The sequence below is a fragment of the Phocoena phocoena genome, chromosome 4 (genome assembly GCF_963924675.1).
Source record: "Phocoena phocoena chromosome 4, mPhoPho1.1, whole genome shotgun sequence".
In the NCBI taxonomy this organism is placed as follows: Eukaryota; Metazoa; Chordata; class Mammalia; order Artiodactyla; family Phocoenidae; genus Phocoena; species Phocoena phocoena.
In genome coordinates, this window is record NC_089222.1 from 11610479 (window position 1) to 11625557 (window position 15079).

At 51.9% G+C, this 15079-nt stretch overlaps 1 protein-coding gene across 1 annotated transcript in view; it reads left to right on the plus strand.

Moving 5' to 3' along the window:
• RFTN1 (raftlin, lipid raft linker 1) overlaps positions 1-15079 on the plus strand; it is a 194732-nt gene that overhangs the window by 131890 nt on the left and 47763 nt on the right. The window contains exons 4-5 of the mRNA XM_065876692.1: positions 514-862; positions 9276-9479. Of these exons, the coding sequence (XP_065732764.1) occupies positions 514-862; positions 9276-9479 (553 nt within the window). The remainder of the gene's footprint in view (positions 1-513; positions 863-9275; positions 9480-15079) is intronic.

The following is a 15079-nucleotide window of genomic DNA, read 5'->3' on the forward strand; positions in this document are numbered from 1 at the left end:
GTTTCAGAGAGGAAGCTCTTTGGGTCATAAAATGTCATCTGGTAGTTAGTATATGGTTATATAGACGTATTGAGTTATATAGTAGCCTGATGAGCAGGAAGTAGGTGATTCGTCAGAAAAAAAAAATAACAAGAAAATAAACTCTTACCAAAATGAACTTCCTCTTTCAGCCACTCTTTGTTCCAGCTCATCCTTTTAGAACCTTCTTCCAGCTTCTTAGAAAACAATTGTCAATCGGGACTAACACAGTGTTTCAAAGAGAGGCCGTCGCAGCCCTTCATAGCCAAATGCATTATTTTTCCATAGTTTATAAAAAAATAAGCCCCACACTCTCTGTCCCCAGTTGGGCCAGGGTTGGGGTGTGGGCGCTGCCTTGAAGACACGGAACCTTTGCCAGCTCGAGAGACTTCATGTTCAAACAGAAATGTCCCCAAGGCCTCCCTGAGGTATTTCGTTGCCCCTTTGCTAGAACATCCCATTCACTTGTTTCCCTTCGTTCTGTTTGCCTCACAGATCCAGGAGGCTGCGAGTCGGGGCCTGAAATTTGTCGGGGTTATACCTCAGTACCACTGCCCTGGGCACTCGGCAGGTGGCAGCCCCCCAGCGGATGCCCGGGATGCGACAGAGGAGCCTGGCAGGTGTGTGGCTACAGAGAACCTGGGGGCTGCCGACGCTCCGGTGGGGATGGACAGAAGCCCAGAGCCCGGCCGGGACCCGAGAGGGGAGGCGCCCACCACCCAGCAGCCCGGCTCGCCCTCGGGAGCCGGGGTTGGCACAGAATCCCCTCCATGCGGGGTGAGCGAGACTCTGGATGGACCGGATGGGGACCCACTGGAAGGGCATGGAGAGCCACTCTCGGGAAGTAAGTATGTCAGTGCTGGGACTCTGACCCGCTGAGAGAGAGGCTGCTAGCTTGTCAGTAATCCCCTTGGCATTTTAGGAAAACGAATGGAACTAGAGTGTAGAGGGAGCGGTCCATCAAACAGGAGAAACTGTCAAGCTGTTTTCTGGGCCTCCTGACTGTTTCCTGCCTGAAGCTGTGACTTCCAGGGGTGTGGAGGGGAAGGGGGGGCGGGGCAGGGGGGCAGAACCACATGACGTTGACTCGTAGTTGCTCCAAATGGTCACGTGTGAAGTAGATTCTAGAACGGGAGGTCGTTTCTCCCGCACGCTCTTGCACTGCCCCTGAATTACCCCGTGTGAACACAGGAAGTGTAAACTTTGCTGGGCACCAGTGCAGAAAGCAGCCTCCACTTTTGGACCCCTTGTTTTGAATATCTGCCTGAAGAAGGAAATCAAGAAAGCCAGCTGAGGACAAATTGTGCAGGAAGCTGGTGATTCAGCTCACCCAGCTGTAAACAGCCAGATCTCAGGGAGTTGTATAGTTGACAGATGAGCTCCGTGGAAAGAAAACTGCCAAGGAGAGGCCACCAGTAAGTGACTCCTCTGAATCACATTGTAACGGCCGTCGGAGCACGCCCTTTAGGTTGGGGATTTCAACTAGCGACACAACAAGGATGATAATAGCTGACGTTTATTAATACTTCCTGTGGACCGGGCGCTGGACCAGCAAGCTTTCCTATAACTATCTCTTCATTTTTCCTATGATGTGGGTGAGCTCTTGCATCATTGCCCATTTTACAGCTGAGTAAACTGAGGTTCAGAGAGTCCATCTGTTGCCCAGGCTGGAAAGAGATCTGATGTGTGAGCCCAGGCCCGCTCTCTGCCTGGTCTTTCCTGTGTGGTACTCAGACAGACGAACAAGGTTTACCGAGGCCCTCAGTCTACAGGGAGCTAAGTTTCTCTTCATTTCCCCGTGATTCCCTTTCATCTTCCTTCTCCAGGAAATCTAGCCTTGAGCCATTTCCTGAGAGCCAGGCCCTCGTATGAGGTGCATGGCCTCTTCTAGCCTTTGGGAGGTGACAAGTGACAAGACTGACAGGAGGCGGCCACAGGTCTTACGAAGCCTTTCTCTTTAGGCCTTCCTGGATCATCTCCCTGGTTAATGTTACTATTTACGTACTAATACTTGAAGTTAGCCTCTTAGAAATGACGAGGAACCATTTATACTTTGAGAGTAGAAAAGAGGGTGAGGGGCTCCCTGGCTGTCCAGTGGTTAAGACTCCACGCTTCTGCTCCAGGGGGTGCGGGTTCGATCCCTGGTCTGGGAACTGAGATCCCGCAGGCCGTGCGGTGCGGCCAGAGGAGAAAAGAGGGTGAAATTGTTTTTCTTGTTATGTCAGTAGTTCCTGGAAAGAAAATTGTGGGCTGGTTAATTCTGGGGCTTGTTTGCAAAGTTGACCTTGGAGGGGGAGTTGGCAGCAGCCTCAGTTCTGGGACAGATTAGGACCGTTTCATGAAAGCCTTGATCCTTCTTAAATATGTGCTGAAGTAGAGGCTCATTTGGGGGACTTCTGCTCCCACAGAGTAGCTGAGAGCACGTTTGGATCCCGTGGGTGCCTCCCAAGGAACATCCCAGTCTTATTTCAGAATCCCCCATTTCTGCATGGCTGTTGGGCTGAATCCCAAGAAGGAGGACTGGCCTCCTTGGAGCCCCTCTGTTGTACCATCTCAGGCCCTGGGAGGTTGAGGGATCAGGGCATCACAAGCCCCAGGAGAGAGCACAGGGAGCACCGGGCTTAAGAACCACACCTCTCGAGCAAGATACCCTCCTGTGCCTCAGCTCCTTGCCCTGTAAAATAGGGATTAAAAAAAAAGTTTCTTGGGCTTCCCTGGTGGCGTAGTGGTTGAGGGTCTGCCTGCCGATGCGGGGGACACGGGTTCGTGCCCCGGTCCGGGAAGATCCCACATGCTGCGGAGCGGCTGGGCCCGTGAGCCATGGCCGCTGAGCCTGCGCATCCGGAGCCTGTGCTCCGCAACGGGAGAGGCCACAACAGTGAGAGGCCTGCGTACCACAAAAAAAAAAAAAAAAAAAAAGTTTCTTGTAGAAAAGTGAAAGGAGAGATGCATTTAAAGCACTCCTAAGTGGCGGTTCTTACGACTGGGGTACAGGCTCCGTCGTCCTGACCATTGCCCCCACCTCTGCACAGAACCCTGCCTTGGAGAAAGGGGGCTCTTGATACTGAGGGTCCCCTCAGGAGTTTTCAGATATTCCTTGTTCCAGAATCCACTTTTCTCCAAGATTCCTTCCAGACGTCCTGCCTCCTGGGGTTGAGTTAACTGGGGAGGCTTGTCCTGGGACCCTCCGCCCCAGGTCCCTCCTGCTGCCCTGTGACTGTTCCCTCGATCACTCAGACACTCCTCCCCCATCGCTGGGCACACAGAGACCACCCCCGCCCCCCCCGTGATACCACAAGTGTCTTGGCCTGCATCTCATTTCCTCAAGTCCCTGTTTTCTATGAGAAAATCAGTTCCTGCTGAGGAATAGCAGGTTAGGGTGTGTCTGGAAGTGGTCAGCCTAACAGAGCATGAGGACTCCAGCTGTTGAGGGGCTTATAGTGCCGCCCACCCCCCAAGATTTGCTCAGTAGGCAGCTGTGTGTGTCTGTTGTCTGCTCATGAGCCTGGCACTGATCTCTCTGCGCAGGAGGCCACGGGTCTCACTGTTACCCTTTATTTCTCTTTTGGTGGAATAAATGAACCTTTGGGTCTTTTCCATCAGTCAGTGAACACACAGGGGTTACGAGTGCACAGGCGTGGCCTTGCAGGGGATGGACAGTCATCACGGTGACGGCCCTCTGAGTGAACTCTTCTGAGCTCTCCCCGTGTGTCTTGACTATGCTTCACAACAGCTTTGTGACAGAAGATGCTATTGTTACACCCGTATCACAGATAAGGACAGTCGCCTGCGTGCCCTCATAGAGTTAAATGTTATCTCCTGGTCTGAGCATTAGTTGAGCAACCATAGTTTCAGCCTCCCAGAAGGCCGGCCGGCCGTCCAGGGACCCTGTCCCCATTCACAGCCCTCAACTGACCCCAGCTTCTCTCCTAATCGTTTTCCGGGGAAGTCTTTCCTTCCCTGGGAAGTCCATGCACCATCACCCACCCCGTCCCCAATGCCCCCTCCCTGCTGCTCACTCAGCTTTCACCTCCCTTTCTCTCAGGGCCCCCTAAGGACGGTGAAGTGTTTTTACGCCTCTCTCTGCCAGGTGGGCTTAAATAGGCAATCACAGCAAGACAATTAAAAAAAATCCAGAGGGAGCCTCCCTCCTTCCCCCTCCCTTTCCTCCTTTAATTTGTTTCCTTTATAGGAGCCTGGGGGAGCTGTGCGGCAAAGGCTGCTCAGGAGGGCTGCCAGGGAGCTCTCATCTGGAAACAGGGCAGGCCGCCCCTCCCCTCCCCCTCCCCACGGGCTGCAGGGACCGCTCTGGTCCAGGGGTTCTGCTCCCCATGCCCACCTGGGTTTCTTCCCGCTCGTCCTAGGGAATTTCCTGTAGGTTTGAGGTCAGGCCGTGCAGACATTACCTGAGCCTTGCTGCAGGCTGCTTCCCTTCTCCCATCCAGCTTGCCCCAGCCTCCTGGTGAAACGCAGAGCACCTGGGAAGGACAGGACCGCGTTCCCATGCCGCGTTCTCCATGCATTTCTGTGCTGGGGGGCAGCTTCCTTCATTCTCCGCAGACAGGCCAGTGCATGGCCAGGTTAGGGAGGTGTCGCGGGACGGACCCCTGGCACTTCTCTCCTGGCCTCCAGCATTCCCATCTTGTCTCTGTCGCTGAAACTTGAGCAGGAGAAACAAGGAGGCCACACAGGTTCACGCAAAGTCAGCTGGTTCTCACTGGCACTGAAATAATAATGCAAACTCTTCCAAGAGTTACCCTTCCTACCTGCACCTGCTCACTTAAAATGCCTACAGATGCAGCCAGGAACCCGAGCCGGGGATTGCCGTGACCTTCTCTGGAGGGGGATTCTATTCAGCAGGCCTCCTTGGCAGGCAGCTTCTTCTGGGGGGGATGCCCCCTGAGCCTGCCCTTTCTCCCTGGGCCTTGTCCTCCCCTCCCGGAGCCCCCAGAATAGTTCTACCCTGTGGTTCTGTCCCCCACCCCCAATCTGCCACCATCTTCCTGGCCTTTCACTCAGGCCATTAACAAATAGCTATTGAACACCTCCCCACCCCCCCTCCCCCCCACACACGCACATCGTCATTGTCAGCTCCCGCTTTCCATGAGCCGATGAAATTAGCCTTGTGTTAGATTTGGGACACAGCCCAGCATTGGGGGTTTGGAAGAGTCTTGGATTTGTCACTTACCAGATTGTGATTCTGGGGGAACCACTTAAGGCTTCTGGGCATAGAAGGGACACCGTTCCCCCGTGGAGGCTGGAGTCATGTGAGATGATGGCGGTGGTGATGGCCCTCATTAATACATTCCCATCCTGTGGGCCGCTGACATCCTTACAAGTGGGCCCCGTGGATTGCTGTGCAGACAGCGGGCCCCACACTTGGCCTGGCAAGCAGGCCTCCCCCAGGCCCAGCGGACCTGGCTGGCAGGCCGGCAGCGCCCAGCTGGCCCCGCCTCCAGGCTCACGTGCCCTCCTCCCCCTGTCCACCTAGCTCCTTGCCCTTGTCTGGCTCAGGTCAATCCAGCAGACACAGGTGTGGCACCTGCCATGTCTTCTGGACTACTACCTTTTCTGGACACAAAGGATCTAAATGACACAAGGCAAGCCCCCCGCGCCCCCCACCCCCACCCCATGTCAGGGGAACACAGCAAGACAACGAGACAGAAATAGAAGTGCAAGTCTCGAAGCTCCTTGGGTGCCCTGCCAGGCCAGTCCTGCGGCCATTCTCAGAAACAATGCCTTCCCCCTCCTTTGGGACTTTCTGTCCCATGTCTGGAAAAATCTTCCAGCTGGGGTCATGGCAGAGTCACAGAGCAGCTAAGAAAATGTAAACAAATTTGGTCTTCTTTTTGGAATCCCTGGTGACTGCTCCTGTGAGGATATGTATTGGAGAGTCAGAATATTAAAACATCAAAGGGCATCGTTTGGGGACAGTTTTTCTTGGCTGGTTTCCATGTGAGTAGAAAGACGATTGTGGCCAAGGAGGCAGCGGGACAGAGGAGTTTACTGAAGGCTTGGGCATCTGGAAGCAGGTTTCTTCCAATATTTCATTGCTGCTCATGCTTTGGAGGCTCTCGAGTCCGACAGCCTTTCCTTTTCCTTCCTGAAAAATCTATTTCTGGCTCTGGCTTTGGTCCTCCTCCCTGGGGAGGATCCAGACGGAAAGCAAGGGGCGCTGTCGGCACCCCACCATCCACCTTTGTCTCCCCGCTCTGTCTCCCCCTGCCCTGCCCCACCCCCAAGCATGCTTCTTCCCTTCTGCCTTCCCTTGTTCTGTTTCATCATGCGTGTGGGAAAGTTGTGGTTTTGTCTTGCCATGTGACTGGGGATCCTTCTGTGTGATCAAGTGTTGTCATGTCGTTTTGGACTTGGGCCACTTCTCAGTTCCCCACTCATCCTCCCGTGCAGAGGCTGTGATTTCTTTTTCTCTTTGTTGATAATTCGTATGCATTTAGCAGACCATGGGGACTGGTGCTCTGGCCCACCTTGGGGTCACCTGAGGACAGCTTTCCTAGCCTCTGCCTGGGCAGATGTCCCAGGGAATGAACGCCTCAGGAGTGGCCTCCATCCCTGAGGACAAATGCCCGGCTTCCTTGCCCCTCATAGAGCAGTATGGGGTGTGCGTATATGGTGTGTCAGGTCCCCAGGTGCCGTGACAGTAACCCGCTCATCAATGCAGCCTTCCTTGGCTTTCAGCTCTTCTCTGTTTCTCGTCCCTGCTCTCTCACTCTGTTTCCTGGGATTACTTCCCAAATGAACGACTTGCACCCAAAAGCTTACAGGGTCTGATTTTGAAGCAATTGAAATGCAGTCAAGGACTCGCTAAAGCATGACTTACCCTCTTTTGCCTTTAGTAGCTGCAGGTCTTATTTGAACCACTGGCACCTTGGACTGGAGAACACCCAATCACTTCCTGTCCCACCCCCAACCCCCAGCTCTAATCCATTGCTTGATTTCCCTCCTTTACAAACCTTCTGTGCTGTCTGCATGACCCCATTCCTAAAGTGTGTATCTGAAAGTCACGAAATAGTCTAGGGATTGCTAGCTCCATATACCAAGACCTAATTTCTCCTGCGAAAGCACTTACTGGCTGGATTGTAGATGGCTTCCTGAGTCAGGTAAGCGGACCCAGAAAGGTAATTTGGGCTGGGGATGATGAACAGGCCAGCGGTGGTTGTTGAAGATCCAGGTGGCCGTTTGTGAAGATGGGGACCCCTCCTTCCTAACTGGCTCTACCCCATGGATAGCTTGAAAAGGTCTCCCTGTCGGCTTCACCATTGCTGACGACAAAGTCTGTGGCCCAGCAATGCTCCCCAGAGGTCTCTGCTGGTGCTTGCTCAGTTGGGGCTGTGCAAAGCCTTCCTTTGTCCCAGAATACAGTCGCCCTGTGAGATAATTTGAGTTTGCTACGTGGATGGACATTCTTGGTGTGACCATGCCTCATCTTTCACTCCTGTTTACGGCAAACGGTAGTGTTTTCCCTTATGGTCGTGAAGCAGAGTTTCCTGTTTAAGTGCACTTATTTAGATAAAGCAGAGTGAGTTCGTTTTAAAAAGTAATGTACTCGGATACTGGAAAAATTGTGAAATACCGAAATATGGGATGCAGTGTCCCAGAATGTGAGTCTAGACGAGGTATCTCCTGCAAGGAGCGTGGATGTCCTTTGTCCTTTTTGCTAATGTCAGTCATTGTTTATGACCTTTAAAATATTTCTTCGGAAGAAGGGTGGGGACTTTCTTATTATCCAAATAGATATTTTTGGAAACCAAAGCATATTCCTGACTAGCCCATGTAAGCAAAGCTTTTTAAGCTGGGTGAACTCTGATTGCTTGACTGAATGAGTAACGCAAAAATAGACCTCCAGACTTCGATTGAAATTCCAGGTATTTGCTTCCGGAGGCTGACACTGCTCACTCACGGCCAGTACCGTGTGTCGCAGGAGGCGAGGGTCAGCTGCCGGGTGTAGTGAGTATTGATTTTTAAAGAACTGAGCTATAAATGAAGGCACGGGAAGCAGAGCCTCACTCTCAGGGCCTGCTTGGCTGTTTGAGCGACCTACCACTCCAGGCAGGAACGTGCATTTACTGGAATGTATTTATTTTTACATATCAATGATGTATTTTTGATGTACTTGATTAAGTATTATGGGTCTGGCCCCAGGAAACACCACTGTGGTTTATAAATAGTCAGTTCAGAGATGTACAAGGTTCCAGGAATTACAGCAGTATTTTTGTCTTTATGTGCCTCTGTGCATTTACTTTTTTTTTTTAAGACCAGCTCTCGCCCCAAAATATGTCTGCTTTTTCTTCTAAAACACACCTTTGTATGAATTTCTAGAAATGTCTACTGTGTCCTTCTCTCAAACACCTAACCGTACAAATGAATCCCAGCTAACAGCTATATGCCAGATTCCAAACCTAAGTCCTGTCGACTAAAAAATGCACAACATGAGAGTTGCTAGTTCGTTTTATTTGGGGCAAAATGTCTAGCCTGGGAGACAGCGTTTCGGATAGTTCTGAGAAACTGCTCCAGAGAGGTGGGGAGAAGGTCAGTGTTAGACATGATTTTAGTGAAGGGGGACGTGCAGTGGAGCACACATGTTGGCAGAGGCTGGCTGCTAGTCACGAGAGCAGGTGTCACTGTTAATGCTTTTAGTGCTTTTCTAGATAGGAGGAGATGCAAGAATTGGGCTCATAATGTCTTCTCCTGAAAATATCTGACTATCTAAGGGCTTGATCTGCCAGTTTTTCTCAGAGCACAGAGGGCTCCTGATCTCCACCCTGAACGCCTTTCAGGGTGTGTTGAGGTCGCTGGCTGCAGTGACTAGTGACCTCAGCCTTGTAGAGGCAGATGACAAGTGCCACATTTTTGTTGGCAGTCACCTTAGGACTCAACCTTTGAGGTCCATGTCACTTTTAAGGCACCCTAACTTACTGCTTAGAATTAGGGGGATTTGGGGTTGTTTTTTTAAATTAAAAGACATTCTTTTTGGCCATATCACGTGGCACGTGGGATCCTAGTTCCCCGGCCAGGGGTCAAACCCGCGGCCCCTGCAGTGGATGCACGGAGTCTTAACCACTGGACCACCAGGGAAGTCTCCGGAATCAGGTTTTATTATTAGGTAACAGTGCAACCTAACAGAACTTTGGCCTTTGATATGGCTTCTTCAGGCTCCTGAGAGATCCCGTCAGGCCCAGTGAGGCAGTATGTCCCCATCTGACCTCTTCTCTCCCTACTCTCTTTACAAATCCCAGCAGAAATGGAGATTTTCGCCCTTTTCAACAAACCGAAGAGCCATCAGAAGTGCCGGCAATACTATCCCGTCACCATTCCCCTCCGGGTCTCCAGGAATGGCCAGACGGTGAGCAGTTTGGATGCCAATTGGCTGGAGCACATGAGCGACCACTTCCGGAAGGGCGGCGTCCTGGTGAACTCGGTCTTCTCCCTCAGCTTGGTCAACGGTAGGGAAGGCACAGCCCACCCTTCGGGGGGCCCTTCTGAACTCTGCTGCTTCCTCTTTCTCAGAGCCTGCCCTATTCAGAAAGCTCTGTGGCGGGTCAGCATGCTGCGTCTGATTTCTGATGAACACATCTCGAGGAATCTTCCATAAAGCTCACCAGCCATGTTCTGCCGACCCCTGCAGGAGCCAGCCAGGTCTATTCTAACATGACAGAGAAGGGGGAGCAATTCTGTTTCGTTGATGATGGTGGCCTCGATCTAGGTTGCTTTTAAAACCTTTTCAAAAGGTTTTCCCAGGGTTTGTTAATTACCCCCCAGGATCATGCCACTCCAAATGTACAAATTGTTTGTAGACACCATTACAGCTTGAAGCAACCATAGCAGCATCTTGGAATTAACTGCAGAGAAGTGAATTGGTTTCTGTAAGCTCCATGGGGATACACACTGCTCCTGGGTCTCTCGGCACCCAGTGGCCCTGCCAGTAATGGGTTCCCTCTGGGGGGTTGCTGCATGGGTAGCGCTATTGGTGTCAGCTTTTCTAAGGCAGAGAGAAAGTTTGCCCAAAGTGAGGAGACGTGTCACAGGCAAAGAAAGGGTTTTCAAGTTAACACGAAGGCAAGCTGAGTTGCTAGGGGCATCGAAACCGGGAGACAACTTGGGGAGTAGGGCCAACCTGCCAGCATGTGTGCATGCTGAGGGCTGCCAGCCAGCAGGATCCCGAAGTAAATGAAACGTAAAGTAACACCAAATCCGATGATCCCAGCAAAACGTGGCAGGGGGCACTGACAGCCCTGCGTCTTGGTCGTTGAGCAGTTTTCTCTCTAAAAATTAGCAGCGTCAGGAACAGAGTTTGGATGCTATATTACTTGCGACCCTTGAGATGCTAACAAGCATCCTTGGAAGAGACATCAGTCTTAATTCTGAATGTACATACGTGCAAGCATCCAAAACCTTAGAACAAGTACAAGTGCAAGTCCCTTGTCCCTATCTTAGTAGCAATATCTAATGTTAGCATGTTCATATAGTAGTAGCAGGCGTTGTACGGTATCGTGGGCCGCGACTATTTGTGGATGGGTGAAGGACATTAGAAAGGTGACGGGTGGTCTCTTAGAACTTGCTGTGTCGACGGGGCTATTCTGTATGTGTGCTGTCCAGTATGGTAGCCACCAGCCATCAGTGGCCACTGACCACTGGAGATGTGGTAAGTATGACTGAGGAACTTAATTTTTATTTTATTTAATTTTCATTAATTTAAATACCCACGTACAGCTCATAGCTAGTGTATTGGACAGTGCAGTTCTAGAGTATATTTTCATTAATACAACTAAGGAAGAGTCAGTTCCATTCCCTGGCGGCAAGGTCAGTAAACTCCCTCTGCTCCAGGAGGCTTCCCCTGGGTGCCTGCAGAGTTCTTGGAAGCCAGGGGTCGTCCCGGCCTATTGAAGAGCACCGTCCAACACCAGGGTGTGTGCTAGGGCCAGATGTTTACAGCCCTCGTCATTAGCATTAGGGGGGGCCAGGAAGGAACCCTCCACCCCCTGCTTCCTGCAGGGACACCCCATTGCCCGTCTTTGAGTGTGACAACAACAGCTCCTTTTAGCTCCTCTTGGGCCCAGAGGGCCTCCCTGTGACTGTGCATATCTCCCTGGGAAACTGATGTTAGTTGCATTAACATCTTAAAGATAGGTAGGGAGGCGCTGGACATGGCAGCCACCGAGGCAGCCACGTGTCACGTCCCCACCTTGGGAGAACTGGGGTTTCAAAGGGGAAGTTTTCTCTCTTGCCTGCGCGTGTCAGAGGCTAGCTGAGCCCCAAGAGAGGACACCTTGAACTTGAAAGTTCACGCTGCCGTTCGTTGTCTGTCTAGCCATTCTGCCTTTGGCAACCAAGGCTCCGTTACCACCTCCACTCCTCCCCTAATCCCGTTCTCCAACCTTGAGTCCAAAAACACAGATAATGTATACAGTCTTGCTTCAGATCTGACTGGAGTGTTGGAAATGCTGTTATATCCTCCCTTGGCTTTAGCTGCATGAAATCCAGCCTTCCTGCTTGAAGACAGAACATGAAATTTTCCCTGGCAAGTGTAGCCGAGCAGCCTGCACTAAGCCTGTGACATCTCCACAGCAGGGCTGCCCACACGTCGGGCTGCCCCATGGCTGCACATCCCTGTCCCGGTGACGGCCGCAAAATCCTCAGAACAAAGTGCATCTGAACCCACTCAAAATTCAAATGCGATTTCACCCTGACGTTTCTGATAGGAGGGAGCGTGTGACCTGGGAGAAGGGCTTACTGGGTTAGCGCGTTTCTGCTCTAGGAAAGCCCAGGCTTTCCGTTGGCAGGGAGGAAACATGCATATGTTCTTTTCCCAGAATTAAAAAAAAAAAAGCAAGCTAATCATCGTTATAAAAAGAACCTATTTCTAGTAGGTTAATTAGTGTCCTTACAAATAAACCTGGCAGAGCTAGGAGCACATCTTTAAGCTGTTTGCCATCTGGAAAAGCATCAGTCTTCTTAACTAGACATTTGTGCTTCAGAATATTTTCTACAGGGTCATAAAATGCATGAGAACTTTGTCCCATAAGCAAGGTGATGTTTAGCCCAAATAATCCAGTTAAGACTCCATCTTCTGTTTTTGAGTCTTTACCTCCCAGGACGTGGAAAGGCTTGTACCATCCTCGAGTTGGGCTTCTGCTCGTGGCCTCCTGGGTGTCCCTCCTGAGAAACGCCCAGGTGTCCCGGGCTGGGGAGGCTGTGGCCTTGGGGTCTGGTAAACTTCAGGCATAGGTGAAAGGGCAGCAGAGTGATGGGAACACGCCCCTAGCGGCTCCTGTGTGCTGGTCCTCGGCCAAGCAGCTCACACAGCAACTCCTCTGATCCCCATGGCTGAGTGGGATGGGTACTGTCGTTACGTCTGTGGAGACCGAGACACAGAGCACTGAAGCCATTGCCACGGTGCCCAGCTGCTAAGTGGCAAGAAAGTGGTTGGAAGAAAGAAGGGTGTGGGTGGGGAAAAGGGACTCGAGGAGAGAAAAGAGGTTTGAGGTTTGAAAATAGGTTGAGGCCCCCGGCTGGACCCCTGGGGAGGGGAGAGCTGAAAGTCACCCTTAGGGAAGTAGCAGGACCTGGTGGCAGCCAGCAGCGTGGATGAGCCCAGGGGATGCTCAGACAGCAGGATGGATGGGCGTACGGAAACACTGCAGCCAGTGAGACGAAAGCCAGAATCTATGCTTCCCAAGGGTGGGAAAGGCCGGACAGGGAGACCTTCTGCTGAGCCGGCTGCCGCTGAGGACTCTGGTGGGTACCACGAGTCTGGGGTAAGGGCGAGGCGGAGCTGGCTGCCCACCTTCTGAAGCTTGTTTTCCCACCAAGGGTTTCCAGGCCTGCAGAGTCCCTGCTGCCATCACTGGCCACCACCAGCTGTCTTTGCCCTGCTCTCACCCGCCTTGTCCCCCTGGCTCCGTCCTTGCTCTGCATCCCTCTTAGTCTACACTTTGCCCCCTGCTCCTTTCCCCACCTTGCTCTGCCCTTGACCTTGCCCTTGGCCCTGTCCTAGCCCTCCCCCTCCCTCTCCCTGCCCCCTGGCCCTCCCGCTCCCCTCGCCCCACCCTTACCCTCTCCTAGCCGGGCAGTCCTTCCGCCTCTGGCAGCATCATCTCTATTCAGCCCACGTTCACAGGCCTTCCACTGTTTCCGAAATGCCCTTTGCAGCAAGTAGCGCAAACCAGAATCCAGTCCAGCAACAGGCACTGCATACGGTGACCACGTCCTTACTGCTCCTGTACCTGGAAGAGTCGTTCTTCATGACCCTGACTGCTTGAAATAAACCTATTAGCCTCTTAGAATGCCCTGTGTTCTGGATTTGTCCGGCCAGGGCCTCATAATGTTATCTTGTTTCTCCAGCCTCTGTTTCCTATAAACTGGAATTTAGTTCTAAGGCCTCGATAAATTAAGCCCTTAGGTCTAGGATACATTCCAGATGCTGTTGTGTTCCACGAGCTGTGTCACATCAGGAGACACACTGTACCTAGGAGTCTCTCCTTTCCTACCTCTTTAAAGATTAGGTTTTCCTGAAGACTCTCTCTGATGCCCCAGCTTCACGTCAATCCAAATAACATTTGGTATTCACACCACATTTTTGATGCCTGACATAAACCAGATTGCCTTGTATTTGCAAAATACATAGGTAAAAATCATGTACGTATTTTAAATAAAATACACATAGGGACACATATTTTAGGCAGACATGTTTGCAGGCCCTTGGGCAAGGGCGTCCCAGTGTCTGTCCACCGTGCACTGTATACAGGAGGCGACCAATAAAGGTTTCCGGATGCTGCACTAATGCGTAGTGCTGGGGGGAGCTGATGTTGGCGTGTGCATCCCCAGGCCCCTGCAGACTGGGGGAGCAAGGGAGGATGAGGTTGCAGGAAGTTCACGGCCACTGCCTTGTCCGACCGCAGGCTCCAGGCACGTCTGCCTAGTGGTTGCAGGCGTAGCTTCTATTTCAGAGGAGCCGCTGAATAACATAAGGGGTAAATTTCACTTACACCATGAAATGCATCTTCTCTTCTATCCATGGCACATCTTTTAAGTAAATTTTTTCCTGCAGTATAGCACACGTACAGAAACCAAGACAGATCCTAAGGGTCCAGCTCAGTGGGTTTTCACAAGGCGAGCACACCCATGTAACCAGCGCCAGATCAAGAAACAGAGCATCCCAGCCCCATCAGAGTCCCACTCACGACCTCACAATGCCTCTCCCCCAGGGCGACCACAGTCCTGACTGGAAGCGTCACAGGTGGGGCGTGAACTTTATGTGGGTGGAGTCTGCCCTTGTTTGGCTTCTTTCCGTTTGGCTTCTCCTTGTGAGATTCATCCACATTTTTACACGTCACTGCAGATCATTTTTTCTCGCTGCTGTATGCTGTCCCTTGTGTTGATAGATACAGCTTATCCATTTACACACATATTTTTGTTCTTTCTTTGCCCCATGCAGGAAGGCGTGGCCTCTGCACGGATTTGGCCCCAAACAGAAGCCGTAAGGCCATCTCACTGCAACCCCACTGAGATGCCACAAAACACGAGGGCAGGGAGAGCAGCCTAGTGGTCAGAGCACGCCAGCTCCATGAGGCTGGGCCCCTAGGCTGCTCATCCCCGGCTGGAGCACAGCCCCTGACACATCCTCGTGGTAGCAAAATAAAATATCTGTCACCTGTTGAAAGAGCATAGGCTTTGGAGTCACACAAACTACATTTCAGATCGAGATAGGCCCTTGTATGCGCTTGAATGTGGACAAATGGTTTCACGCCTATAGCTTCCTTCCATCTTCTCACCACTTAGAGGGAATGATAACCTTGCAGAACTTGCGGCGGGGGGTAGGCATTCAATGAGAAGCCATGAGTGTGCCTGGCAGAGGTCCTCATAGCTGGCAAGCACAGAATCAGGGCGTTTCCTCCCCATCTGGTCATCCGTTCTGATAAATGACACTGAAGTTGCAGGCTGCCCCTAACTGTAACTTATTCACTGCTTCAAACAGGGACTGCAGGAAGGCAGGCAGACCGAGAGCAGAAGTGAGGGCTGCAGAAGCAAGAGAAGCAGCAGGCCT